This window comes from Lipophrys pholis (assembly GCF_963383615.2).
Source record: "Lipophrys pholis genome assembly, chromosome: 4".
Lineage (NCBI taxonomy): Eukaryota > Metazoa > Chordata > Actinopteri > Blenniiformes > Blenniidae > Lipophrys > Lipophrys pholis.
In genome coordinates this window covers 13,272,631-13,300,544 of record NC_137637.1, presented here as the reverse complement: position 1 = coordinate 13,300,544, position 27,914 = coordinate 13,272,631, and the positions used below count along the sequence as shown (strand labels likewise).

Genomic DNA, 27,914 nt, shown 5'->3' with positions numbered 1-27,914 from the left:
AGGAGCACATGAAGCCGAGAGAGAGAGCGAGAGATACAAATATGTATTCTTTTTTTATCAGGTCAAGTATTTGATAATCATCCTAACACATCGAGCGAGGAGTACATGTTAAAATGTATTCATATTTGAAAGAAATTAGTTTATTACACACATATTGTATGATGTTAACTCGAGCAGATTTAACTTTAAACAGTCTGGACCAAGAGAAATACATAAACTGACACCAGGCCCTGATTTAGAGACGCCACAAGCTCATTTGACGTAAATGACACACCCAACAGAGACCCTTTTAGCCTCAAGCGGCGCGCATGCGCTCCTTTATGATGCTGCTGCCTTCACGTGCTGTTTGGACAGTACACAATCTATCCCAGCTGACCGACAGTAACCATGTGCACGGATACTTTCAGGCAGTAAAACTACAAATAAAAGAAAAAGAAAGAAAGAAAAAAAAAGAGTTTGTTTAGCAGGATACTGTTTGAGGAATCAGTGAAGTGATGCTCTGGTTGTGCAGAATCTCTTACCAGGGAGAACATGCAGACTACAAGGGATTCAAACACACAGCTTTCTCACAAACATGCAAGGATGCTAACCATTGCGTCACAGTGCATACCCTCAAGTGGCAGTGTTTTGGAATACTAGTACTTTGATGAGTAGTATTTCAAAGTCTGGAATTTTACTCATTACTTCAATACTTTTAGAATTGTACAATTCTGTCGAGTAAAAGCTCACTTTGAAATAATATCATGTCCTTTTGATTTGTAAGTTGGTGGCCAGTCATATAATCCCTTTAATAGATAAAAGTAATGCTTAAATCCAACATTTTTCAAACAATCCTCCATTATTTCAGAAATGTAAATTGAATCCTATACCTGTGGTAAAGCAGATTTTGAGTAAAGCAGATTGCACTTTTCTATGACTTTATTTTTTTCTATTTTTGATGAATACAAAAGTATATTTTTTACATATTTAGTATTATTATTGTAAATCTTTATTGTGGTTTTTAACGTCAAGCACTTTGTAACCATGTTTCAGAAAAGTGCTATATGAATAAAGTTTTTACTCTTATTATTTTATCAAAAAATGTACATCTAAATTATGATGGTATATGTATGTATTTCAATGAGTGGCATTTTGTGACATTGGACAATTAAAAGGGCTTTTATTTACTGACTAATCGGTTGTTTGATGTTGAAACTTTCAGCGCGAGTTAGGTTCCGACAGTCCCTGAACGCAGCGCGGCCAGCAGCCTGGCGGAGTCCAGAGAGTCTGAGCGCAGCGGAGAGAGAGAGAGACGTACCTGGTTTGAGGAGCCCAGGACGCAGCCGATCCCCGGATAAAGTCAGAGGGCTCACCCGGAGACAAGAGAGCACAGTCACTTTTAACTGTGCCCAAAGGAAAAAACGCCATTCAAAGTGAGTTTTTTTTTCCGAAGAACCGAGAGAATTTATTCAGAGTGGAGACGCGCGGGTCGTGAGTGGGACCGTGGCGGATGTAAGATGACATCGGTAAAGGAGGATTAAACTGCAGGGTTGAAATGATGAGAACAATATCCACTCAGTAAGGAGTCACTTCAGGGACGATAGGAATGGCTTGATTTTTTTTATTTTTCTATTTTTTGCCCCCCTAATCGGTCGGACCATACAGCCAGAGGCACTCATGTTTCAGAAGAAGAGAGAGAAAGTTTGCTGCGCGTCGCTCGGATACAACTTGTGAGACGCACCGCTGCCCGTGACCCGTCACCGACACCCAGTTTGAGGTGTCGGCGTGTAACTATTAACAATGTCCAAACCCGTGCTGAAGAAGAACCACTGGACCTCCAGGGTGAACGAGTGCTCCGTCGCCAAAGATGCCCGCGGTGACTTCAACGTGCCGTTGCGCGGCGGCGCGGAGAACGGCGAGTTCGCCTACATCGGACCACTTTACGCGGATCCGGTGACTTACCAAAGTGGAACATTAAACGAGGGAGAGCTGCTGCTGGAGGTGGAGAACCTCTCCATCTCAGGATTACCCTTATACGACATACAGACCGTGATCAAGAACTGCAGAGGTCCCGTCAGGTTGAAAACTGTCAGGCAAGGTAAGAGCTGGCCAAACTCCATCCAAACTTCTTCTGTTTAAGTGTGTTCGCTCCATTAAGTGTGGAAGGGGTGGGAGGAAATGTACCAAATTTTCCATATTGGTACATACGCGTCCCATCTTTAGTGCGGCTCACAGCAAATTATACAATACAGTTACACATTTTTCAAAACACAAAGTTTTGACCGTGCGCAACTGTACGAGGTGAAATGACTGAGTTTTTGGTGGGGAAAAAAGTATCTAACTTTTTGTCCTAAAACATGCAAGTTGAATTTGGCTTGTTTAAAAGTCAAACTATCCTGACAACTTTATAGACGGAGAACATTTTACTTGTGCACAATAATGCGAGCATGCGATATTTAAGTCTTATGGATGCTCAACCTGTCATGATTAACCAGATCAGTCAAAATATGTGATATCAGAGGTAGTGGGAAAATTACCAAACATGCAAATCCACTGGAGAAGCCTGTTCTGATATCAACAGATTAACAGTTTATTCAATCCGAGTCTTAACAGAGCACATGGAGAAATGTAAAGTAGTTGTTGACATCTTGAGGACTTAGTGACATTTTCCACGTGGTCACTCTTCTTTCTGCCCACTGCCAGGTGAACATGGGCTCCACATTGCTTGGTCAGCTTTGTTGGCTCAGCTCCTCCCAACCCTTAGAAATGTAAAAAACATAAAATAAATCATTTGTATGCCCGTGCTGACTAGACACCTACAGACTGTACCTGAAATATTTCATCCTTAGAGGATTGACTCTTCCCTAGACTTGAATTTAGGTTATCCTCATTAAGCTCAACCTGGTCTCAATATGGAGGCCTGCAGGAATGTCAGGTGAAACTGATTAAGAGAGATCAGTTTACAGCTCAAACACAAGCAGACACTCATTCAGAACAGAAAGTATAAATCTCGTGGGCAGATCTCTTCAAAGAAGCAAGGTTTTTTTTTCCAGCAGTTAGCCAGAGCAGGAGCGTCAGACGGCGAATGGAAAGGCCAACATCCGGCCAGTGCGGCTGGTCTGGCCAGTTCGTGGTCAGCTTGACTCAGCGGGGCCATACGGTTTGACACTGACCGGCTCTGACAGGCTCTCAGCATGGACACAAAGACTGCTGAGGGGATGCTCACAGCCGAGTTAACTTACTGTAGGGGCTGGGAAAAGAGCAGCAACTCTTCAAGGGCGGCTTCACATATGTAGAACCTGTGATCGCCCCAAAGCTTTATTAGCTGGAACTTCAGAAAGGTGCAGGATTTGATATGTGAACGGGTTCTTTGTGAGAAAGTGACAGAGAAAAGCCTTTAAGAAACATCCAAGTGTCTTGTGCATGCAGTTCAAGTAACTACATTAAACAAATTCTTCAGCCTTATAAGCAGTCTGATCACATGCTGTAGACTTCTGGTACAACCAAGGCTTCCAGGTTTGGAGTCGTCCAGAGAACTGATGGTAATCATGTTCCCCCCCCCCCCACACACACACACACTTATTGGCTAATTAGACTTTGCTGGTAGGCGGGACTTCATCTTCTATTGTGTAACGTTACCAAACTCATCCTGCCTGTTCGCGCAGCAGGAGTTTCAAGCTGTCATAACAGGTTGAGCTCATCAAGCGTCAAATTAACCAGTGAAGGCATGGAAGTACATGCGTTACCTTTTGTATCGTTTCAAAAGAGCTCAGCAGCGACGGTTCACTTCCACACCGCAATTATACACATCCTCTGTGTACCTACTGCATTGTTTTCTGTTAACTTATCCAGCAATTATTAAAACTGCCCGTGTTTTTCTTTGTAGGGTCATTTTAGTTGAGCAGCCTCATTCAGCCGAGTTTGATATTAATGGGGCCTGAGTAGCAACAAGAATGGCCTAATGTTGTTTCACGAAGCAATAAAATAGCTTTCACCTCTGCATAGTTTTCAGTTATGGGTCTCTGTTTTGTTTTATGTTTCTCAGAGTAGGAAAAAAAAATGGAATAGTTCTGCTGGCCAGTTTTATTTCATCGTTCCTTATGTTGGGAGTTCAATAGTTTACAAAATTGAGATTTTATTAGTTGTGAGAATCGTTTTTGTCCTTGTGTATGAGAACAGGTGAGGTTTTTTTCTTTTCTTTTTTAAATTCGTGCCATGTTGAGTAACATTAGATCCACTTCCTGTAGCTCTCTGAAACCTCCCACTTTAACGTTTTCATATGTCTCTATAGGAAGTGGGATATTCCCCACCTCAGAGCTACCGTGACAGGCATTTACATGAAAGCCACAGGTATAGGTTCTTCCATCTTGAAAAGTAAATAGTTGGAAAGAAGTTGATTGCCTTCTATGATCAACTGGGAAATTCCCACTTGGAGTTTGTAAAAGTCAGCCCAACACAAATATACATTGAGAAGACAACACCACATTGTCATCAAACATAAAAACCATCGCATGAGTGAAAAAAAAAAAAAAAAAAAAAAAAAGCTTATGAAGTTGAACTCATTGATAAATTTCACAAACCAGCACAGAAGGAAGTCCTGAGTCTGACAACATGAAAATGTATGTTTCCCACTTTGCACTTCCCAGGCTCTCATGAACACATCGTAGACGGATATTTGACATGACGGGAGCTGCAGGGTGGAGGTCTGGGTTTAGTTTGCATACACAGTGGTTTGATAATCAAAGATGCAAAGTAGTAAAAATGATTGCTGAAGCTGTCAACTGGCAATGATGAAGGACTAAGGATGGAAATTAGCCGTTGGCTATAATCTTGTATATTTACATGTATATTTACATGTGTATATGCATACTATGTATATTAATATGTGTTGTCCCTGTTTTAAAGAAACTCAAGTGAAATGTGTCCTGACACAGCTGCTATGAGTCAATCTTTTTGTGATTATGGACAAACTTTTGCAGTTTCTTTAAATACATGTTGATGTTTATAGCTGGAGGCAGAAAGAACATGCCAACATTTGTGTTTATTTATACAGTTGCATCCTTGGAAGTCCCTTCAAATCTCGACATGGCAGCACTGCTCTTGGTGTCATCTTGAGTCGAGGAATTGAAATGGGACGGAGTTATTTTCTCTTTTTATAGTGTGTGATTATGTTGTTGTGAAATTTATGAAAATGTCACTATTTGTGTTTGTTCATCCGCTTGATTGGAACTGGAGTTGGTAGTTGGTGCTGAGGCTCCGGAACTTCTCCCATTCAACTGTATTCACCATTTTGTAGAAGAAACGGTACATAACTCTTTGTAGTGGATCGTCTACAGATGGTAAACCCCCCCACTACACCCCCGACCTCGACCACGTGAACTCCTGCCTCGTAGTGTTTGTGAACTTTGTAATAACTTCAAACAATAGAAGGAAACTCGCTGCTCACTTTGGGCCAATCAGGCGTTTCGGGCCCCACGCCCTGTTTTTTTCTGTCGTCCTCTCTCTCCGCAGCCATCTGGGAATGTCGGGTGTCGCTGCTTTACAACGTCACGTGACCAGATTCCATTTCAAGTTTTTAATAATTCACACTGTCTGGGAATTTCCCTCCCTAATCAGCCTTAATTGGGAAAATATGCTCGGCAACAAGGGCCATCTGTAAAATCTGAGCGACCTAATTTTTACCCTGCGCTTGTGCCACTTTCTCACTTTAATCAAGAGATGTGAGGAGAGGTATCGCTGCAGTGAAGTCACCGGTGTGCAGAAGCTAAACACACACACACACACACACACACACACACACACACACACACACACACACACACACACACACACACACACACACACACACACACACACACACACACACACACACACACACACACACACACACACACACACACACACACACACACACACACACACACAAGTCCTTCTAGTCCAAGCTGATAAGAAGGCTTGAACCAGTTGCATTGCAGAGATTGTAATGTTTGCTTTGGGTATCCGTGGAAAAGGACAATACACACATGCCGACGACACACCCTTCCTGAGCTGCGCCGAGCTCTGGGCCGTGAGGAGTCCATGTGCAGAAGCTGTGGGAAAAATAACAGGATTATGTAATTAGGAAGCGCCACATACAAACACTGACATGAGCTCTCACTCCTCGGCCTTTAGAAACAAGCTGCCGCCAACCTCACACGCCACAGTTTTAATGCTCTTTCGGTATTTCACACAAGCACAAATATGCAGTGTAACAACGCAAACAGCTCCTCTGTGTTTGCAAACAAGTGTTCACATTATGGTTTAGAACACGCCAATCTCATAAAAGCTTGAACTTGTGGATGGATAATCTTCATACGGAGCTGACCTCCTGCTCCAAATATGCAAACACTCTATGGATAATACACACAGAACCACAACAGAGATGTTTCAGATTGAGAGCAGATTAGTGTCACGCTCAAGCTGGTGTGAGAACGCATGCTGGGTCTGTTAATAATATATGCCAGCCCGTGAGCCGGTATGATTTTACAGGGCCTATTACGGTCTAGATTTATGATTAGCATTTTAATGAAGTTAAGGTTAAAGAGGGTAAGCACGTGTGTGCTACTAATGACAGTGCTACTCGAACTGGAGATTATACCCGTTACATTAGACTCTGAGGATATGAGATGATTTAATAAAAGACACGCCCACTTTAGCTTCTGAGTCGCATCGTAAACTTTGCGCAGCTTCAAGAATATGTAAGCATGGACGGTGTTCTATTGTTGTTTTTACCGCACTTAGAAGGTTTTTCTTTTTGACTATCGCAGTTTTCTGTAACTGCAGAGTTGCCCGTGTGTAGGAAGTTATTTTGTTGTCGTGAGTGAAAGGCAGTGTCATGTTTAGTTTTACTCTCAAAGGGTATTGGCAAACGTAGAACTTTATCTGACACATTTGGACTGTTTTCTGATTTTCTGATTGCAGTGTTTCGCCAAACTGGACACTTTTCTGAGGAAGTGACGTCAATCTAAGGCCGACTTTGTGAAAATGGTCGTGAAAATGGGAAAACCTTTATTGCGTCTTGGGTGTCTGTCTGTTTACACAAACCATGAGGCTCAGGGCCACCGAAGAGGAAGCTGTTGTAAACGCGAAACAAAAACAATGTGTTGTAATGGAAAGATGACTCAGAGCTTTTGGAACTGGCGTGACTTATGTTACATTCACGGTAAACCGCATTCCAAAAAGCTTCTTCTCAACAACCCAAAGGAAAAGGCATCCCCCATGACCGTATTGTATATCCCACTGGCGTCTCCTCAAAGCTCTCTGGCACCCCCAGTGGGAGGCCTGCGCGCCACACTTTTCTAGAAAGAAAAGCACTGTTGTAGAGAAATGTCCGACATTTTTGTCTGTGTGCGAGCAGGAATAAAACAGCCCAGAGTTCATGGGTTTTCCCAGTTAGTTGGTTTGCAGCACGTGACTGACTCTCTCTCTCTCTCTCTCTCTCTCTCTCTCTCTCTCTCTCTCTCTCTCTCTCTCTCTCTCTCTCTCTCTCTCTCTCTCTCTCTCTCTCTCTCTCTCTCTCTCTCTCTCCCCCCCCCCCCCCCCCCCTCCAAACCACCCATCCCTCTCCCTTCCCAATCAGGAAACCACTGTGCCACAGCTCCGACTGCGTGTATTTCTTTCCAAACTGCCTTTCCATGAAGCGGCCGGCGTGATGAACGAGGCCTCGCTACGCTATAAATTTCTGGCCGCAGAAAATATCCTCCCTCTCTTATCGTGTGGGGAGTTGCTAACTAGATCCCCTCCCGCTCAAATTTACAGCACCACGTCAGTGCGTTTACTCCGGCTCTGTGTGTGTGTGCGTAAGTGTGCCGGGCAGGAATTGCATATGGAAGTGTTTATTTCCTCTCTCCCAGCAGGAAGTTGGACGCCCCCCCCCTCCTCCTCCTCCACCTCGGCCCAGCACCTTCTTCCACCTTTGTATTTTTCTGACAGCGTTGGGACGACTTCACTTCCTCCCTTACAGCCAACTTTCGGAGAGATTTCTGGCTTTAATCTGCGCGCGCCTGTGTGTTTATAACTAAGTGTGTGTGTGCACGGGGTGGGCGCGATATGTAGGGAGAGAGCTCAGTCACATGTGTACAGTGTAAGCACACCGCCTCCTCTCAGCTGAAAGTGTGTGTTTATGTGTGTCGGTGCTGAGCTTAAGCTCCGTATTTAAATACACTGGAGGGACACTCAGTTACCAGCCAAATAGACCATGAAATGCTGTCTCACTAATGCAGCGCTTTCTGTAATCCCACTAAGAAAGAGCATACGCACATGTGTGCAGTCTCCGGCTCTTGTTTTGCCGAAGAATAGTCTTTCTCTTCCTAATGACTCGGCGTGTGGGCCGTTGCATTGAGTGTGAATCGGAGTCGGTCACACTTGGCACTCGCAGTTACACACTCTGTCAGACGGAGAGAAAGGCCAACTAATTTGCGATCGTGAGTTTAGTGGGGCGGGGGAGGCGAGCGAGGCAGTTTCCCTTTTGAAGATTCGCCCGCTCGCCTCAAATTGTGCGCTTGTACAGGAGAGGGATGTGCATTTTGAGGAACGTGTACAGCATTGCTCCGGAATTTGTTCCGAAAAAGAGTTCTGACGACTGAGAGACATCAAGACTTCCAGATCACTATAAACACGGCAGAAATAAAAAGTTTTACTCACACTTCTGAAGTAGCAGTTTGCTTAAATTAGGTGTTTGTCAACACATAGAACAGGTTCTTTGTCCCACTCCGTGTTCCACAGCCAGTGAGAAAATCTGAATCTGAATGAAAGTAGGTGTGTATGATGCTTCAAAATATAACGGCTTTATGGTGAGGAAAAAAAGAACTTGATGGATTCAGACACAAAATGTACTGTGTGATATGATGGCACTGGGTAGACTTTAATAGAACTTATGGCTTGGCCCATTGCAATAACACTGATTTTTGATGTGGCCCTCTTGTAAAAATGCATTCCCCACCCCTGACTCTTTTGTCAGTTTCATTCAGTAGCACACAAAGTTTAGACCAGCTCCTCGCTATTTGCGAACCCTTGTTTACACAACTTTTTGGTGAAAATGCATTGTTTTTGCATGGTCATTTCAAAAAAATGTTCACCGCAACATTTTGAAAATGTCGTCCATTAACATGGGAATTGCAGAAACGTTGAAAATGATGTAGTTAGCATGCCCGGCCACAGGTTGACGCTGTTGTTTGTTTTTGTAATGAAACCACACGCACATGCGCACAGCAAGGAATACACTATAAACATTAACAATGGCGAGCACGCAGACATTTGTATGGACAGATGACAAAGTTGCATTACTATTCCTGGTGACACTCTACTATAAAACTGGGAGTCAAGACACCCTGGAGGACACCATTGTTGTTATTGTCCATCGACTTGCAGATGTGCAGAAGAACTATTTACTACGGCTATAGTGCGCATGTACGGTAGCAGCATTTCAAAAAGTTGCATTTCCCCCGTTTACACAGAGACGGTGTTGGGACATTTTCAAAAAGTTGCATTTTCAGTGGGTCCAAGCATTGTTGTGTCAACAGAACCTGAAAACGCAATGAAAGTTTTCCATTGTCACCTGAAAACGTTGTTGTGTAAACAGGGCATTAAAGAGGATTTTACCCTTTATTCATTTGGAGACGATTTACGTGAATGGTGAATGTGAAAAAGAATAAGCTTCCAATACGAGATGCAATTGTACTTGTATTTGTTATTTATTGTACATTATTCATTATCCAAATAAGAGTGACCTTGGCTGGCAAACCTTTTTGTTTTTAGTCGTTCTGCACAATATATTGCAAACATATTAATTATCATGACGACAGCAAAATTCGCACCGTGAAAGAATTCCTGAACTGAGATAGATTACTTCCATCCACTGTGTTTGGCCGAACTTGAAAAACAAAGAGAAAAGCTTGGTGCCTTTAATTCACAAAGTCTATCCCAAAAATGAATCGGCCCAAAAATCAACCAATAAAAGGGCCCGTCGATGTCATCAAACAGCTCTGCTTTTGAAATGTTGCTCAGAGAGAACTTCAGACACAGATGTGCTGGGGGGGAGGGATCAACCCAAAATTACAGGGCTCACAGCTGAAGTAAATTGGGGATGAGAGAGAGAGAGAGAGAGAGAGAGCACTGTTGTTGTGATCATGTTTAACAGCGCTGAAGTCTTTGATAAAGACCCCCAGTGACCCTCGACCCTGGGGTGGCAGCCGCCCTTTCCCCCCTTCAACCTCCACCAATGAGTTGACTCCCCTCAAACCCCAGAAATCTCTCAGCATCAGGAGAGACTTCTTGAGGATTTACCCGCCTTCTCCTTTTCTTTCCCTCTGCCAGATCCCAAGATGATGAGCTCTTGATGAGTCCAAAGGTTCAAACTTAAAAGCGTTGTGCTTTGGTTCAGTAAACCAAACACAAGCAGAGTTTAGGATGAGCTGACAGATGAAGCCAGAAGGTGCTTGACATATTACCACTCTGCCAATCACATTGTCTGCTTAGCATAATCCACCTGCTAGGAGTTTTTTTTATTTTTTTATTTATTTTTTTACTCAAATTAGCCTCCACCCGCAGAACTGGTGAACGTCTTAAGCAATTTTTCCACGATTTTAGCACCTCTAACCTTGTCTTCATAAAATAAGAATATAAGAAACAAATGAAAAAGAAATGATTTGGACTTTAAGAAATATTACGTTGAGTTTGCCTCAACAAGTTTTTACTACAGCTGACTGAACTAACTTGTGACCACACTTGAATAAAGCACTTTTGATGGATGGATGAATGAGTTAGTCGATATTTGATGTGAACTGTTGCACCTTCTGTTAGTCAAATCCTGCATTTTGTTCTTTGAAATTCTTTTACAGTATAATTTTGAAAAATTTGAAAGGCAATGACAGTTTTGACTGTTTATACCACACATGTTTTCACAACAAACATAGGACATATGTAGCTTGTGTGTGGGGTGTGTGTGGGGTGTGTGGTGTGTGTGTGATATCAGTTTGTTTAATTGAACCAGTTATGAATTCGTTCTTGCTTTTCCTGGATATTCCCCACCACACTATTGTACTGGGAGCACCTCGTACTCAGGATTAAATTAATTTCCTTCATTATATGAGATGATATGAGTGCATTTTTTTACACGTTTCGTGTGTTTAATCGAGACGCTCTCGAAGTTCTCTCCAGTTGGGTCGGGACGACTGTGGAGCCACTGAATGGAGACGCCGAGCGGCAGCCACATCGCTTCTGTTCTCCCTCTCCTGCTCAGCCAGGAAGTGGATCATATGCATGCTTGCAGATAGCGGTCGTGAGTGTGCGCGCCCGCTCACACTTCATGTGCCCATCTGCGAGTGTGCGTGCCAGACGGGCTGACGTGGCCATGGCTCTCTGTCGGCTCGGCTGCTGTTAAACTCACATGAGATGTGGTTGCGCCTTCGGCGGGCACGACCGGGAAGCAAAGTGAGGAGATGGGTAGTGGCTGAGGGCAACACTAATATGGCTGAGGCTGAACCCAGACGCTCTTGAGGCGCTAAAGAACAATGCCACTCCTGAGAAAGTTGATGGTTTGTTAAAGTTCGACTTTACACCTACATGGAGAAGAATGAAGTGCTTTCCTAACTTTCCTTGACTTCTCCAAATACATGATAGTTAAAAGACACTTAGTGGCTCATATGGACTTAACTCGTTGCCGGTAAAGCTAATCATTAGCTTGTTATCTCGCTGGTTGTGGTTGCGCCCAGAAACTCAGTCCTTTATCTCTCAGGCTCCTTCAGAATGTATAAAAAGCCCCTTTCCGGCAGTCTGCTTCCTCCTTTTCTTTACCTTTTAATTGCATTCTGTTTGAGGCGGTAGGGTGTGTTTACACAAATCCCCCCCGTCATGTGAAATCTTCAGGAAGCTTACTCGTGCACATTCACATGCACACTCAGACAAAACAAGGGGGTATCTGCAGGTTTTAGAGCGGAGTCCAGCCCTGATTAAGAGGATTTAGACATGTCTGTCTGTTGGGCCACAACAGCAAACAGGCTCTCCCGCTCACAAAGACCCCCGAAGCTCCCAGACTCTTCTCGCTTCTGCAGCTCAGCCAGTCCTCCTCCGCTTGCTCATCTTTCTCGCTCCATTCAATCGCTGCCTTAATCTTTCCTTCATGCCTATTGTCATCTGACTGCATGAATTGTGATGGCTCTTATTGAGGGCCAGCCAGTCTATTCTGAGTGAGACCCCCCCCCGCCCAACCATCCACCCTCTCTGTCCCTTTTTCCTCCTCGAATCTCTGAATGAAAAGATTGGTCGAGCAGGTCATCTCACAGCAGTTATGTATGGCAGTGTGTGGCAAAAATAATGAAGACTGCTTCATGTGGGTGGCAGTCACTGTGAAGGGGGGAGGAAGCTTTGAAAGACATGACATCAGGGAGACAGATTGGAAACATGTGTCAACATCTGTGGTTTTGTAAATACGCTCTGACTTGACGAATTAACAATAGTTCTTTTAGTAGCTGCTGCATATTTAGTCACTGAGGCGTTTACTGCATTTACTTTCCAGCTGAAAGTTAGATAAAAGGTTTTGTGTTGAGTTCCGGACATATATATATATAACATGTATTTTTTTTTTTCAAATTCAGATGTCTCACACTTCTCCCCCATCTAGAAATATATATGATGGTGGCCAAGCTCCACTGCAAGAACACATTGAGGCTACAATTAGTTGAAAAGCATCAGGACACCAAGCAGCTTCAGTAATCTCACATGATTTCAGGGTAGATGTGATTGTGTCTGCAGCTTTGTAGGTGGTCTCTCAGCTCTTATTGTTCAGTAATAACCAGGCAGCTATCAAAAGCACTTAGCAACTGAAGGGCAAGCTGTCTTACAGCCATCACACAGATCTGATGTCTCTTTACACCGTCTCCAAGCTGGATGCTCACTGAATGACTCAATCACCATAGAGTCTCTTGTCACTTGCATTAAGCGTACTATTTTTGACGGTACACAGTTATACACAAGAAAAGCACACAGGTCGATTGTGAAAGAAACGTCCATCTCTTTGCTGCCTTGTGCTAGTGAGGCTCGCCAAGAGCTGGAGGAAGAGTACAACCAGATACCATTTTATCAATGCCTTTTTCTTCATTGTGTCATTGCAAATTTGTCATGAGCACTTTAAACTTCTGGCCACGGTTACCTATAGGGACATCCAACAAAATCATCCTGACTCACTTAAACTTGATGAGCTCAGATGAAACTCCATGCTCCTTGGCTTAGGATTACTCCTCTGGTCTCTTATAGCAAATAAGGGCCTCATTATTTTGAAGTAGCTATATTGAGTTTTGAGATTAAGTATAATTTTGGCTTGTTTACTTCGACTGCACAACGCCAGCTAGAAAAAAGAAGCAGCAAGTCCTGAACATGTGCAGTCATGATGGCATCGGGTTTTTAGGGTCGAAACACTGGAGACAGAAGCACAGCTGATACTTTATCTTCCCTCTCTTAATGACCGGTAATGTGTGAAAGGAGATTCATTACATTTTTTTTCTCTAAAGAAATTCTCTCATCCTCGAGTCGTGGCACCTGAGAAGGCACATTATAATGGCCTTGCAAAAATGAATGCAATTTATTAGCAAATTATGTCCAGTCTTCTCCATGCCGCCGCCTCCCAAGTTGTAGTTCACGTCTGAAACAGGTTGGCACTAGATCCGTGTTCGAATCTCTCTGCATCATGGCTGCAGAGTTTCATTGTCCATTGTTTTTATGAGTGTGATCCAGAAAGGTCAGTCTGCATATGGTATTTGGAAGGTCAGTGCACACACAACAAATAGTTTGTTCTTATTTTTCTCCCTTTGGTAGACAGCGCACGCACTTGCCCTTTGACTCCATTAAACTACTAGAGTGAATAAACTATAGCAGCTTACTGATGGTATCTTAATGGGACAAGCAGAGACTAATCAGCAAAGACAATAGAAGGACTGAATCTTGGGAGCTCACGGATTCGAATCAACGGTAGAAATCGAGGGATGTTGATGGCTGGATGACTCCAGTCTACATTTAAGACCATAGCAGAAGTGCAATTTCAAGTGGAGTGTTGAACATCGATAGGACACCAACTGACTAAGGCCCTGTCTACATGAAGTGTAAACGCATCGTTTTGGCATTTTCAGTTGAGTAAAGTTCTGCGTTTACACAGTAACGTTTTGAAAACAATGTCTGTTTACATGGAAATGGAAGTAATGCTGGAAATGATTTTGGTAGCATGCCAGGCCATGAGTTGGTGCTTTTGTTTGTTTTTGTAATAAAACTGCGCACTCGCGCACAGAACGCTATGCTATAAACATTAACAGTGTCGAGTACGCAGACATTCATATGGACAGACGACGAAGTTGGATTGCTATTACGGGTGACTGTCCATCACGAAGCTACCAGGTCCCAGGAGAATGAGGACTGGGAGGCATGACACTCTGGAGGCCGCCATTGGTTTTGTTGTGCATTGACTCCGAGCATTTTTAAAAAGTTCCACCTTGGGAGCCGTTTTGAAAAAGTTGCGTTTTCAGTGGCTCCGAGAACCGTTGTTGTGTAAACAGACACCCCAAAAAAAGTTTCAATTGGGGCTAATATTTGTGGTACAGACGAGTTAAGGGGCAGACATTAAAGCATATATTTGACGGTTCGCATACATCTCTGCACCTTACCCAACATCTAAAAGTAGGAAGTCAGTGGGCCATTTCCTATGTCTGCTTTTTAAAAGTGTCTGATTCTGGTTTTCTTTGCCTGGGAACCCGACCCCCATGGTCCAGCTTAGGAACAACTGCTCTCTACGCTGCATCTCCACCTGCAGCAAGACTGTTCCTCTTTTCCAAGTTAAAAGCTGATTTTTCCCATCAAGTACTTTGTGCTGTGGTCATTGCTTTGCTCCTTTTCAAAATGTAAATGTGCCCGATGGTAGATGTTAGAATTAAAAGATTACGGCTCATATTATCGCACTTTATATGTAAAATTTTGCTCTGCGATTCTTCCCACAGTTATGATAATCCTCTTCTTCAAAGGAGAAGAGACGGCGCAGCTCCGGCTTGTGTGAAGTTTGACGTAAAGTTAAATCCACATTTATTTATTTTTTTACCCCTCCTTCCAGCAGCATGCGTAAAACAGACTCCGTGCTCTGTGCTCGGATGCAGCCTGAGCTTACCAACACAGTGTAATACTCAGTTCCAATCTGTTGCAGTGGCACAATGTTATACCTACGAGCCTTCCATACAGGGTTGGTTTAATATCGACTTGTGTTGTTTTGAAACACAAATTACACTTTAACTTGTGAGGACCACATTTACGAAAACTTGAAAACACAGAATACTGGTGGGGTTTTTTTTTTTAACTTAAAAGTCTGTGAAACAATGTCTTGAGTGATTTGAATTTTCAATATGAATCTTTTCCCGTGAAAGCTCATTGACTTGGATGTTTTCCAAATCTGAGACATTTTCAGAAGCTATTTATACCGAATGGGACATAAACACTCCCAAGTCGAAGTTAATAGAGGCGAGGCATCAGAGTTCAACCAAAAACATAACAATTACATGCACAAGTAGGACGAAACTGTATTTATTAGATGATTTTCATGAGTAATTGTTTGGGTTTACAAACATATTGACATTTTAATCACATATGTTCTACACCAACAAAGACAAACTTTAAAGTTTTAATTTAAAGGTTATTATGGCACTGCTTTACCAATCCAACCCACTTGAGATGACATTGGGCTGTATGTGGCTCCTGAATTAAAAATCAAAAGGTATTTGTCACCCCTGGTTTATAGGATAAAACACAGAGAAGTATTTCATCTTTTGTGGGAAAATGCTCGATTAATTGATTATCATTTAGCACAGAACAAGAGATAAAGCCATTGACGGTATGCATTAGGGGAAACGAAAAAGTTTATACCTTCTGACATTGATACTTGGTTTATTATTCCATTTTGAATTCTTCCTGTATATTACAAATCAGACACTGGACTTTGTAGCTGCAATAACAATAAAACACAGGACTCACAAGATAACAATTGTACCTGTACACAGTTTTTTTATTTTTTATTTTTTTAAATTCATTAAATCTGTGCTATCATACTGAGGCAGCTGTGTGTGTTTCCTGCCTAAACACTGAGATCTCCCCCTTCCCACAGTGTGAATCATTTAGTCTTCAGACCGCAGAGAAAGCGCCATGTGGCAGAGCCATGTGTCACTTCTGGCAACCCTAATCGGATACTCACATGTAAATAGTGCCATACAGCAAGGTTATGACTCGACACACACCCGCCAGGCTTTGTCATCGTGCCTGTACTCTGACTTTATTTAATGACTGCCCAGCAAGCTTGACGAGGGGCTTTGTTATTGTCTGTTTGCGAGGTCCTTTGTGTGTAGATTTGTGTCGTCCACGGCGGATGTGAGACTATCGCACACCCGGAGGCAGACCCTCAGTCTTTCAGTTAGACGATGTTATCGGGATAAAAATGCAGGTTGAAGCCATGCAGATGCGGGTTTTTTTCGGTATTTGCATGGTATGTTGTTTTTACTTGAACTTCAACGTTTCATTGTGTTTTGAGTTTCCGTTTACACGACGACGGTGTCAGAGCCACTGAAAATGCAACTTTTTGAAAACTTACACACACACACACACACACACACACACACACACACACACACACACACACACACACACACACACACACACACACACACACACACACACACACACACACACACACACACACACACACACACACACACACACACACACACACACACACACACACACACCCACAACACAGTGTCTCCCAGCAGCCTGCTCTGAGCAGGAATGCAGTGTTTACATAGCTGCGCCTGGCCCACATCAATATTTTGGTGTCTCAGGTTGTCTGCTGTGTGTCACTGGCAGTTATTTTCTAGGCCTCCGGTCTGCACCCGCACTCCTGCACCTTGCCCAAATATCACCTTTCAGCTGGATTTATAAGAGGACGCTCTGGAGAAGGCTTTGCACATTGAGTGAAAATACATCTCTGAATTCATGTAATGGTATTTGAGATGAATCGTTGCTGAATTTCTTCGATGTTTCATGTGGTCTGACTTGCACTCTTACATAAAGTCTCTTTTTTCAGTGAGACACTAGAGCGGATGTTGGCAAGCATCGGCGTGCCTTATAAGAATGGCTCACTCTATGTCTCGGACCTCTGCCCACCCCTCCTCTCTCCCTCTCTCTCTCTCTCTGATGTTCCCGCTCGGTGCCCCCCTGCTGTGAAATGACACCCCGCATACTGGTGATGTATTGCACCAATCTGTTTAACAAATAGACACTCGCCTATTTGCTTAGAAAAACTCGAGATTGCTGGTGAACACAAATGTCCCCTCCACATCCTCCTCGTGCTCTGCTGGGCTCCGGAGCTCATAAATTAGAGGAGAAATCTAATTTCCCTGTGGGGCTCTTAGGCTCCGACTGCACGCAGACTCACTGTTTCTCTTCAGGGGCAGTTGATTTCTATTCTTTTTGATGTAAATGGGCTGATAAGAAGACACTTGGAACTGGATTGTGGTTTATTTGCTTGCTGACTCACTGTGGATAACACACTAATTCAGCTCTTTTGTTTTTGCAGTGCACATGACGGGCCTGTGTCGGAGTTGTCTCCTTACAATAGGGTGCAGTGTTTCTGAAAGTGGAGGCTTTGAATTGAGCTGGCCTCAACACTCTGGCAAAAAACACAACCCCACATACACGTTTGAACAATGTTATCACAGAAAACAGCTGGACCAACCAGTCTGGGAATGACGCTGATAAGCATGAGAGTCGCCATATTTGCCCTTTTTGTCATAGTTTATGTGGGGGATTTTTTTTTCTTTTCTTTTTTTGATTAATTTTAAGCATCTCTTTCTGTCTCCCTTCTCTCCACCTTTGTTCTGGAGACTCTCCTGGCATCTTTTGCTCCGTCATGCGGATGGCACTCTTGTGAATGTGACGACCCGCTGAGCAGCCTGAAGAGTCTCGGTGCAGCGAAACATTTGTCGGGGGCGTGTGTTGTAAGTTGTGCTTTGCAAACACAAAGGAGCCAATCAGAAGGGTGAATCACCTGCTGACGGGCTAACTGGCAGTTATGTAGCTGTCATCTGCAGATTTGACTCGTCGCGTCACTTCGTTTGCTGTCGATCACGCAGCGATGTGAGTCATTGATTTGTTAGCGATTGCACTTCTCTTTTACCTTTAAACCACGTCGGGAGCTCAAGGTGGTGTAATGGCTTGTGAGAATGTTGAAGATTTGTGTTTTGGGATGGGCTTGTAGGCCACGGCACCATTTTTAAGTGAGAACACTGTTTTTGGAAAACGGCTTCCACATAAAAATGTTAGGATTTATCAATAAGCTTCGTGTCATATTTGGATATTTGTTGATATGACTGAACATATTTTACATGATTAGCATTAGAAATGCATGCAAAATGTTGTTATAATTAATATTCAATCAAGTTTGATCCCAATCCTGATCTTTCTCCAGTTTGTTTTTCCCTCCTTTTTTTTTAAACAAAAACAAATAAATCTTAATGACCGGTAGCTGTCAAGTCTGATAGTTTTATAACTCGAATACCATGAGAAAGTCTAACACACCCTCTTTTACATGTAGTTACTCAACTGTAATGCTATCAAAAGATGTGTGCATAACCGCTTGAAATGCCGAAAAGTTTTTGTATTATCTTTATTTACTTATTTATTGAAAGATCGTGAAATAATTTGCTTAGCCGGCTTCATCAGCATACATTCGATTTAAACAATTCATAAAAGATGGCCTGTATTCACTCCTCGTACAAACACTTGACCCATCAAACTGTAACCATCACACACACACATCAACATTAAACAGTTAATCAGATAAACCTGCAGTCAGCTGTTGGCCACACTAATGTCAATACATATAGATTATTATGAAAATAACATTTGATATGTTTGGAGGAAGAGAGAAAAGTGATTGTTCAAGAGTCAGAGTAAAAAACAGTGTTTCAAAACTAAATACACAAACATTATGAGGCCAAGTACTATTGTCTTAGCAAATTTGCCTGACAAATTAACCAATATTGGAGATTTTAAAATATTTTATAAATGTTCAAAATCATTATTTTTAGTGGTAGACTTTACAGAAGCCTGTCTGTGTTTTCCTAGAAGATAAGAAATGTGTCTATATTAATCGGGACGACCACGATATTTACTTTTTAGATGATGTATAAAAATACACTTTGGTAATGTACTCTATTAGTTACATCGCACTGGCTGACATATACACTGATACCACTATCTGGAAAATGCAGGTAATATCCGAGCCTGGTTTATACAATGCTTGAATATTAATGGGAAACAAGAGACTCCAGAAACATTTAAAACTCCAAATCTAATCCCTACGCTGCCTCTTTCAGATAGCATTCTTTTATCTGCACTCAAAACAGCCAAAAACAATGTAAACTCCTTTTTTTTTTTTTTTTTCCTGTTTTGTAACCTGTGTAGAGTCCGCCTCGGCTTCACGCTGAGTGACGTGTTTATTAGCTTCACGGGGCACCAGCCGGTTCATTGTCCTTCTGGTAGGAATGGTTGGAATCCGACACAGCCAGTCGGGCCCGTTTCACTGTTTATCATCACAACGTCTCCAGTTTGCTGTCAGTTGACGGCGTAACGACTTGTCTGCGTCACACATTCTTTGAGTCACAACAGGTTCAAGACGGTTAGAAAAATGGATGAACAGATTTCAATTCGTTTTTAACTCGGTCATTTCAAGGCTGTTTTACAGAGAAAACCCCAACAATTCTGGATGAGCAATGTAGGCGACGGTGGAAATGACAGATTTTAGTAAGGGAATCAAACCCAGGTTCTGGTAGGGAATCAAACCCTGGTTCCTGTATAAGGTAGGGGAAAATAAAGAGGCATGACTTGTCTGACCTCTTTTGGATAGCCATTGCTTTATCAAATCTGAAGGTTGAGAAGATAATTTGCAGTTTGTAAGCAGTTCCTGAGCAAAGTTCACTTGAGTTTAGTCTTTTCCTGATTTGAAAGCGGTTAGAATTTCTCGGTGTCCCGGGGGAGTGTTTGGTGTGAGTTGCCATTGTTCCCATAGCTCAGCCTGTCGGACAGGTTGGGGTGAAACTGCAGCATACTTGCGCTCCACCTGTCAGCAGGAGTTCTGGGCGGCACTTCGGTTTGAATCGTGGGAGCGGACAAAGGTTGTGGTCCAGATGCTTCCTGCCACACCGTTTCCACTGTGCCCATGTTTCCTTGCTCGCTTGATCCAAATGCTTACGTGGGGCAGCCAGACCTCGCTGGACCTCACATTTGAAGCTCCTCACTAAACCTGATTGGAGCACGGTGGATGGACCGCGGAGGAGATTGATCAGCTCCTCACGGTTTAAATACCACGCTCGATCCCTCCCCTCTCGCATCCCTTCTGTTCATCTGGACAGTGTAAACATGACATCCGAGGTGATTGGTCTCAGATGACCTTTTGGTTGCCACAGCGACGGGGTCCTAAATCCCAAGGCGCCGGTCAGCTCCAGGGGCATGGCTGGTTACTAAATAAAGTCTTCCCACTCACGCAGACACAGACTTGGAAAGCAGTGGACAAACAGCGGTGGAGAGAAGAGAAGCTTTCAATCTCATGATGATGCAGGCAGATAACTTTGTTTAGCTGTCTGATGATGGACAGACCGCATTCCTGCCGCCTCTCTGCACAGACGGCAAGGTACAACAGCCTGGTGGTACTCCTCTGATTCAGTCTCGGCCAGTATTTGTTTGTGATACTCACATTTTATGGGAAAGTGTTAATACTGCCTCGGTAGCCAGTGAATTCACACAAGATGTGCGATTTGATAGTTTCCGTCAGATAATCTCTACATTGTGGTGAGTTAACCACCTCAGTACAGTTTTTAGGGATGTCCTGATCGGACCGGGGCTGAGTTTAGTGTCTTTTTCATTGATCTTCACCGAAATGAGGCGATCAGATTAGCCTACTGTAAACTGAAGACCACTTCTGGCCATGTAACAACCCCACTGCGGCATAATCAGCGAATCAGAGGCAAGGAGAAAGTGAAAATGGTCCAATGGGCACTTGTAATACGAGGTGTTTCAAGAGGTGGAAGCATTCAAATTTTGTTTTTACAACCAATTTCAGGCGACATCTAAAAAAGTAAACGCCCTCTAGACTTGAAGGCACTTGGATAAGGGACGTAGGACTGATATCATTTTACCTGATGCAATGGCTTTGAGAAGAAAAAAACAAGAAAAAACGCAGCGAAGGTTTCTTATCTGAGCACAATGTGGTTGTGCCATTGTGAAAACAAAACTAAAGTCTGGGTCACAGCGGTACTATAAAGTACATGACAACATGGAAGATCATAAAAAAAAGAAGTGATCACTGTTAGTTTTACTGCATGTCAGTGCTGAGCCTCAACGTGCACTGGAGGAAATCTCAAACGTTTCAGTTAAATCCAGCAGTTGCACATGCTCGCCACTTTTGTTGGGTCTCATTTTAATTCAGGAATAAACACAGAGCACGTTCATGACATTTTGTCCCATCGCAGCTACTTCAGATATGTTCCACATCATTTAACACCAAAGAGCTTGATCGATCGATCCGTCCATCCGTCCATCCGTCCATCCGTCCATCCATCCATAAACATGGTTGCATGGGACTGTAGCCAATCCGATAAAGGCCGGTGAGACTCTGGTCACCAGTCCATCACGGGGCTCTAAAAGATGTGTAAATATTCCCAAAAAAGCTAGTCTTACTGCATGTGAGCTGCTCAAAGGAAACACAATTGCAACAATGTTGAGTTCATTTAGAAGGTTTGCAGACCGGCCGGGAGCAGCGTTGGAGTTTCCACAGGAAACATTTGCTGGGGAGTTACTTGTGTTTGAATACATATTCAAACAAGTGATGTCAGAGCTCTGCTCGCCATTGTAAAGGCAAGCAGAGGAAAATGTGCTGCTTTGTGCTGCAAGTGCCCAGGCATTTGATGTGTGTGTGTGTGTCTGGGGGGGGGGGGGGGGGGGGGGGGGACTGTGACTGTGCTCTTGTGTGTGGTCTAAATACAGATCTTTAATGTTGCCGAAATCATTGTGTGCCAAAAGGCACAAACAAGGTCATAAAAGTGACTTTGTTTTGGCGCTCTAAACATAGCATGGCTCTCTATTTTCATCCCAGTTTTTCTAAAGGGGATTGTGTGTTTGTTGGATGTGAGTCAACGTTGCGTCTGTATGCAGCTACTGTTTGCGCATAAAAATGTGAACTTCAGGCCATGTTTTTGTCATTTACACGTTGGCCTTTTGCCACAGAATATTGTTCACAGTGGAGAGTCATTGCAGGGGATTTTGAAGTGTTTGAAGATAAGGAATTACCGTATTAAGTTGTATGTATAAGTCGTTATATATGTTTGCAACTCGTATTAAGAAACTACTTGTATATCAAAATTTACCAAGACTTATTGGTTGATTGATCGTTCAGTTAATGTCTGGATGTGAAACATTTCTATAGTTTTTCCACTTACAGGAAATATGTAATAAATGAGTAAAACAAAAAAGTTTTGGGCTGTAATTATATCATTATTATTTATCAAGATTTATTCTCAGAAATCAAAAGGAAAAAGTCCTGCTGGGAAAAAGCGACCTCCCGACCCTCTAATCTGTGCGGTTTCAACAGCACCCACTAGTGGCCTGAAAGGAAAACAGCATAGTTTTCAGGATTTCTGCCATAGTCGTGTAAATGGAGATAGTTTTCAAATCATTGCAGTGTAAATGCTAAACTTTTCTGGAATGATAACGCAAAAACGATGTATTTTGGCTTGAAATGTGTAAACAGCCTAAATTATTTGACACTAGGGGCTGCCGAGCATGGCTAAACCAGAATTTCAAATGATCAATAACAACAGAGTGGTGAAATGCTTCAGACAGTGTTTGTCTTTAACTGAAATGTTATTGCTAACATCATAATTGACAACATCATCACATAACTTATCACATGTGTGATAATGTGAAACCCTCCGCATGTGTGTGTCCCATAAATGTGGGGGATGTTGCCCGTCCAGACCGTGATCCTTGTTTAACCTCGGCTCCGTTATGTCGGCAGCTTGAAGGCACAAGCACATCAACCCCGCTCCGCATCTGCCTGACACTCGGATGAATTAGAGCAGACACACAAAGAGAGGCTAGATCTGAGTTTTTTTTTTTTTTAATATCTATTTACTTATTTATTCTACTCTGCGTTGGTGTGTGTTTGTGTGTGTGTCCCTGCTCATCTGGTCTGTTTCTCAGGCTTGTTTTCTGCTCCGCTAAGTGCCAGCTGTACAGGAAGGTATTTCAGGCTACCTGGCGCTCTTTCGCTCAGCCTAGGTTAACCACCGCGCTTGTCGATCTATTTATAGTGAAATGAATGACAGCCAGAGGACAGTCGAGGGCCGATCGAGGAGGATAATTAGAATATGTCCTTTTACATTCAACTACACATTGTCGCTGATTGACTGATTTGAAGCTTTTTGTTTAGATCAGGCCCTTCTTTCTGAAATACTCTTCTGTAGAAAGAAATAAGCACAGCTTCCACAGACGGGCAATTGTATTATGAACTTCAGCTTCTGCTGTGAGTGTATAGTATGTGGTGATCTGCTCACCTGGAAAATTTGACTGAGTCCAGCTGCTCCAAATGCAAACTGGCAGCATCCGGTCCCCATATTGTTGAGTGTATACATTGTGCTTTCAGCTCCGTCTTCATGCTTGGCTGCTGTTGCAAGGAGTGAATCCATCAACTCCAGTGATGCTACAATGCGCAAGTTACTGAAATTGAGTACTTAATTACTAGTGTTGCATGACTCCAGATCATTGTCAAGACCACATTTTGAAAGTCTTTGTCTTGTCTTGGTCCTGGGTTAGGTGGTCTTGACTACAACACAAAACTTTATTAAAGAGCCTATTAGCCGTTCTTGACTGACAACAAGAAGCAGCAGCTGAACGAGCTGGTCGCTTCTAGAAAGGTATGTTTAATGTTTATTTTAGGTTGATAATGCATCTGAACTCCTGTGGATACAGGCTCATGGTAATGCTACCTTCAATCGCACCTTGTTTGTTTTGCTGTCGGGCGGATTGAAGCCGTTCGGGTTTAAAAAGACTCTCCTCCTCTGGTAAACATTTTAGTAAAATAGTCACATTAATAACATAACACCTTTGACTAACAGTAAAGCTAAGCGGGAGATTTTCAAGTGTATCATTAGAACAAGCTCACTCAAACTGAATTGTAACTATAAAAGTATTCAATCACTTGTGCAGTACATAACAAGTTCCTTTTTAATGGAGTATTCTCAACACTGCTCCTCACAGGAGCTTCGCCTTCTGCAATTCTAGTTTGCATGAATGTAAAGTCTCAACGTCTCAAAGCCACAAGTCTTGGGAACTATACAAATGAGAGATTACGTCATTGTTGTCTCATTACAATTGTAGTTCACACCCTTCTTCACTTAATTTCCCTCCGTCTCTCGTGGGATCTCTCTCTCTCTGCCACTGATTGAAAAGAACACATATGGGTCATAAAATGTGGGCATGTATGGTTGGTTTAGGCAGGCGGGTTTCTCTTGACGCAGCCTCACCGAACCCTAACGTGGTGAAGCGGTAATCGAAGGGGTTTTTCCATGGCCTGAGTCCACCCCCCCCCCCCCCCCCCCCTCCCCCGAGAGTCATTCCAGCATTGAAAGTGAAATCAATCCTCCTCCTTCTGTCACCTCCTCCTCTCCTCTATCGCTCTCCCCAAGCCCATATTGCCAGGAATCCAATTACATCACGTGAGAGTGTAACCCCACCGCTTCAATCCTTTCCTCCCATGAACAATCTCGTTCATTCTTCTCCTTGCACTGGATAAAGATGAAGATTCGTCACCCTCCCTTCCTGTGAGCATTTGGCCCGCATTGTGTCATTCTGTCCTGGGTCATTGTCACCTCCTGACTCCCCCTCCTCCTCCTCCACCTCCTCATCCTCCTCCTCTTGTGGTCCCTGGGTGTCTGGTGTTCTCCGCGTTCCCACACTAAACAGTAGCTGTGTTGACACTGTTCTGGTGGTGCCATCACGTTTTCCTGACATGCAGCAGGTGAACCATGAGTGGGAACAAGGCCGCTGTCGGGACATGGATGGGTGCATGTTGGCTGTGATCAAGCGGGGGGGAGGAGTTCAGGGAGATGAGACCAGGACACAGGACTTGAGTGTTTGGATTTGTCTGTGAGAATGTTCTGAGAAGCAGGTGCAACAATTACATCAGTGCTACTTTTTATGTACAGAAAACCACTTTATAAATAAACTTTACTTACTTACAAAAATATCCAACCTCGCCCTCAAAGTAGCCCAAACATTGTTAGAAAGTACTTTTTTGTGGCTGAATGGGGTAATTTATGCTCCATGGTGTCCGGTCTTTGTTTGCCATCGCTGACTGAATCATTAAGCTGTCTGGATGCACCGACAGAAGGCAGCAGATATTACCTCCATATTTCATGTCAGGAGGACCAGCAGTGTCCAGTTGCCCCCCTCTATCTTGTCTAATCAGCCTGAAGTGGACTGTCGATGTTCTGCAACCACAAATCTCAGTGATTTCCTCTCGCAGTGTCAAATGTGTTGTTCAGCGGCATTCTTTTTCTCACAAATTCTACCTTTTAAGTCCCGAGCAGGTATTTTGTAGCATGCTCACTGCGACAGTGTGCCTTTTCTACAGAGCATACTCTTTGTGCTATAGGTCATAGATTATTCTTATGTGTATGTTGAGATGTGCTTACTCCCATTCACTTGCAAATATGTAATGATAATTGATGTTAATCCATCCACAGTACATGTATTTTTAGTATTGTATCCAAGTTTCTGTTTTGATTGCTTTTAATTGCTTTAAAACTTTAAGCAAACGTGAGGTTGCTCACACCTGCTATGCAGAATTGGTCAGGCCACCATTAAAGCCTGTTTTTATTACACCTGTCTGCGTTTTGAAGCCTAATTTCAGTCCTTCGGAAACTGTTTAATTGCAAACCGTTGTGGTTTCGACAAACCAGCTGTCAAAGAATGCCTCTGAGGTCTTTGTTTAAAGAATAAAGAAGTGTGCTAACATACAGCTTCACATGGAAAGAAGCAGCGTCCACTCTGACAGCAGGGTGTGGGTCGAAACGGGTTCTGTGCTTTCTATCACAGTTTGGTTTAAATGTGGCGGCTGTCTGAAAACCACACTTGACATCTTCTGGTCACTCAGGAGGAAATGAGATGCAACAAACTTTCCTCGCCATGGATATTATACAAAACACCTTTCAAAAGAATTGAAGGAAATCCTAATAGAAGCCGCTCTTCTTAAGGCAGAACCAGCGAGGTGTCCAACATCTAAATTGGATGGGCTTCACTGATTTTGATATGGACCGACTCGTAGCATTTTTTTGAAATACTTACATATGATGCATTGAGACTTTGGAAGGTGCCTGCTGATATTGGGGTTGCAAGGATATAAGAACCCCAGCAATTGTTGTTAAAGCTGAGTTTAACACTCATTTCCCAAGAGGCCGTTTGGGTTCATCAGCAGCAGCACACTGGTCTAGTGGTTAGCATTTGAGTCTGGCTTGTGCTTGGAGGCTTCTCTATATAGAGAAGTCGGTCTGAATGCGAGAGTTTCTCACTGTGTTTTTGCACTCTGGTGGACTGGTGACCTGTCTGATGCCTCTCAGTTGGGTTAAATGGTGTAAAAGACAGTCGGACAAACGGATGGATGCGTCACCACCAAGAGAGAAATAATTTAAATAATCGTGATTTACATGCAACCTGTTTTGCATGACTTTTTCTTTAAAACGAGTTAGAACTCTTATTGTGCATATACTTCACCATGGAAAGACAAATGCACTTTTTCCCCTCGAAACCGGATGTATGAAGAGGGAGATGTGGAATGGTACAGGTATCCGGGTGAAGCAATACAGTGAAACGTAATAATACCATCAGTCCTGTAACACAGTAAACATCACAGATGCATGAAATGCACTTCACACTCTCTGAGATGAAGTCGTTGTTCCGATTTCATTGTTTGAGTCTGTATTTGTGTGCTCGTATGATGGATACGCTGCATGCTCAAGCCTGTCAGATGCGGGTGCTTGTGTGTAATGACTCCCCCCCCCCCTCCACAAGGAGGAGTGCAAACAAAGTCAAAGAAAAATACTTTTTTTCCCCTCCTCGTCTCCCTCCGTGTCCTCATCCATCTCTATCCTTCTGTTCTTTTTCTCCTCTTCTATTGGACCCGTCTGCTATAACGAAATTAAAGTTGGGACAGAGACTTCATGTGCTCTCGTCTCATTTTATCTTCAAAGTCATTGGTGTAAAGCCTTCATCGGTACTCCTGTATCTGGGTTTCTCTTTCTGAATTGTTTTTCTTTGAGTACAACAAGCATCTATGCTGGCTTCCTTTACTGGCATAACTGGGATTCAAAATAGTTAAGGTCCAGATTAATCCTAATACAACACCACTATTTCTATGTTGACTATAATGATTAGCAAGTGAAATTTATTAATTCAGAAGCAGTAATTCCACCAGTATGAAAACACAAGGATTGCAAATATCCGAATCAAAGTTCACGAAATGATCAAATTTGTTGTAGAGAAAGCCAAAGTGCTACAGGTGCTACAGAAGCAGTACAAACTATTTTTGTTCCATTTGGACAATGTGGGGGTCTGCGTGACGTCATCATCTCATAATAAACTAGTTATATATGTAAAACATCATAATCCCTTTATTAATCCCTGGGGAAATTCTTCAGCACAAACAGCAGTGTTTCCAGCACTAACGATTTTCATTGTTTTGAACCCGCTATCAGCGCGGTTCTCGGCGAGCTGGCGTTTTAAAACGGTACACCTCGCTGCAGAGACCACCTCATTGTACAACGGCT

At 43.0% G+C, this 27,914-nt stretch overlaps 1 protein-coding gene across 1 annotated transcript in view; it reads left to right on the top strand.

The window, feature by feature from the left end:
- The first annotated feature begins 1,252 nt into the window (after positions 1-1,252).
- Positions 1,253-27,914, top strand: part of magi1b (membrane associated guanylate kinase, WW and PDZ domain containing 1b) — a 166,948-nt gene continuing 140,286 nt past the window's right edge. Inside the window, 1 exon segment of the mRNA XM_080461088.1 lies at positions 1,253-2,077. Coding sequence (XP_080317214.1) covers positions 1,780-2,077 — 298 coding nt within the window. The 5' untranslated portion in view covers positions 1,253-1,779.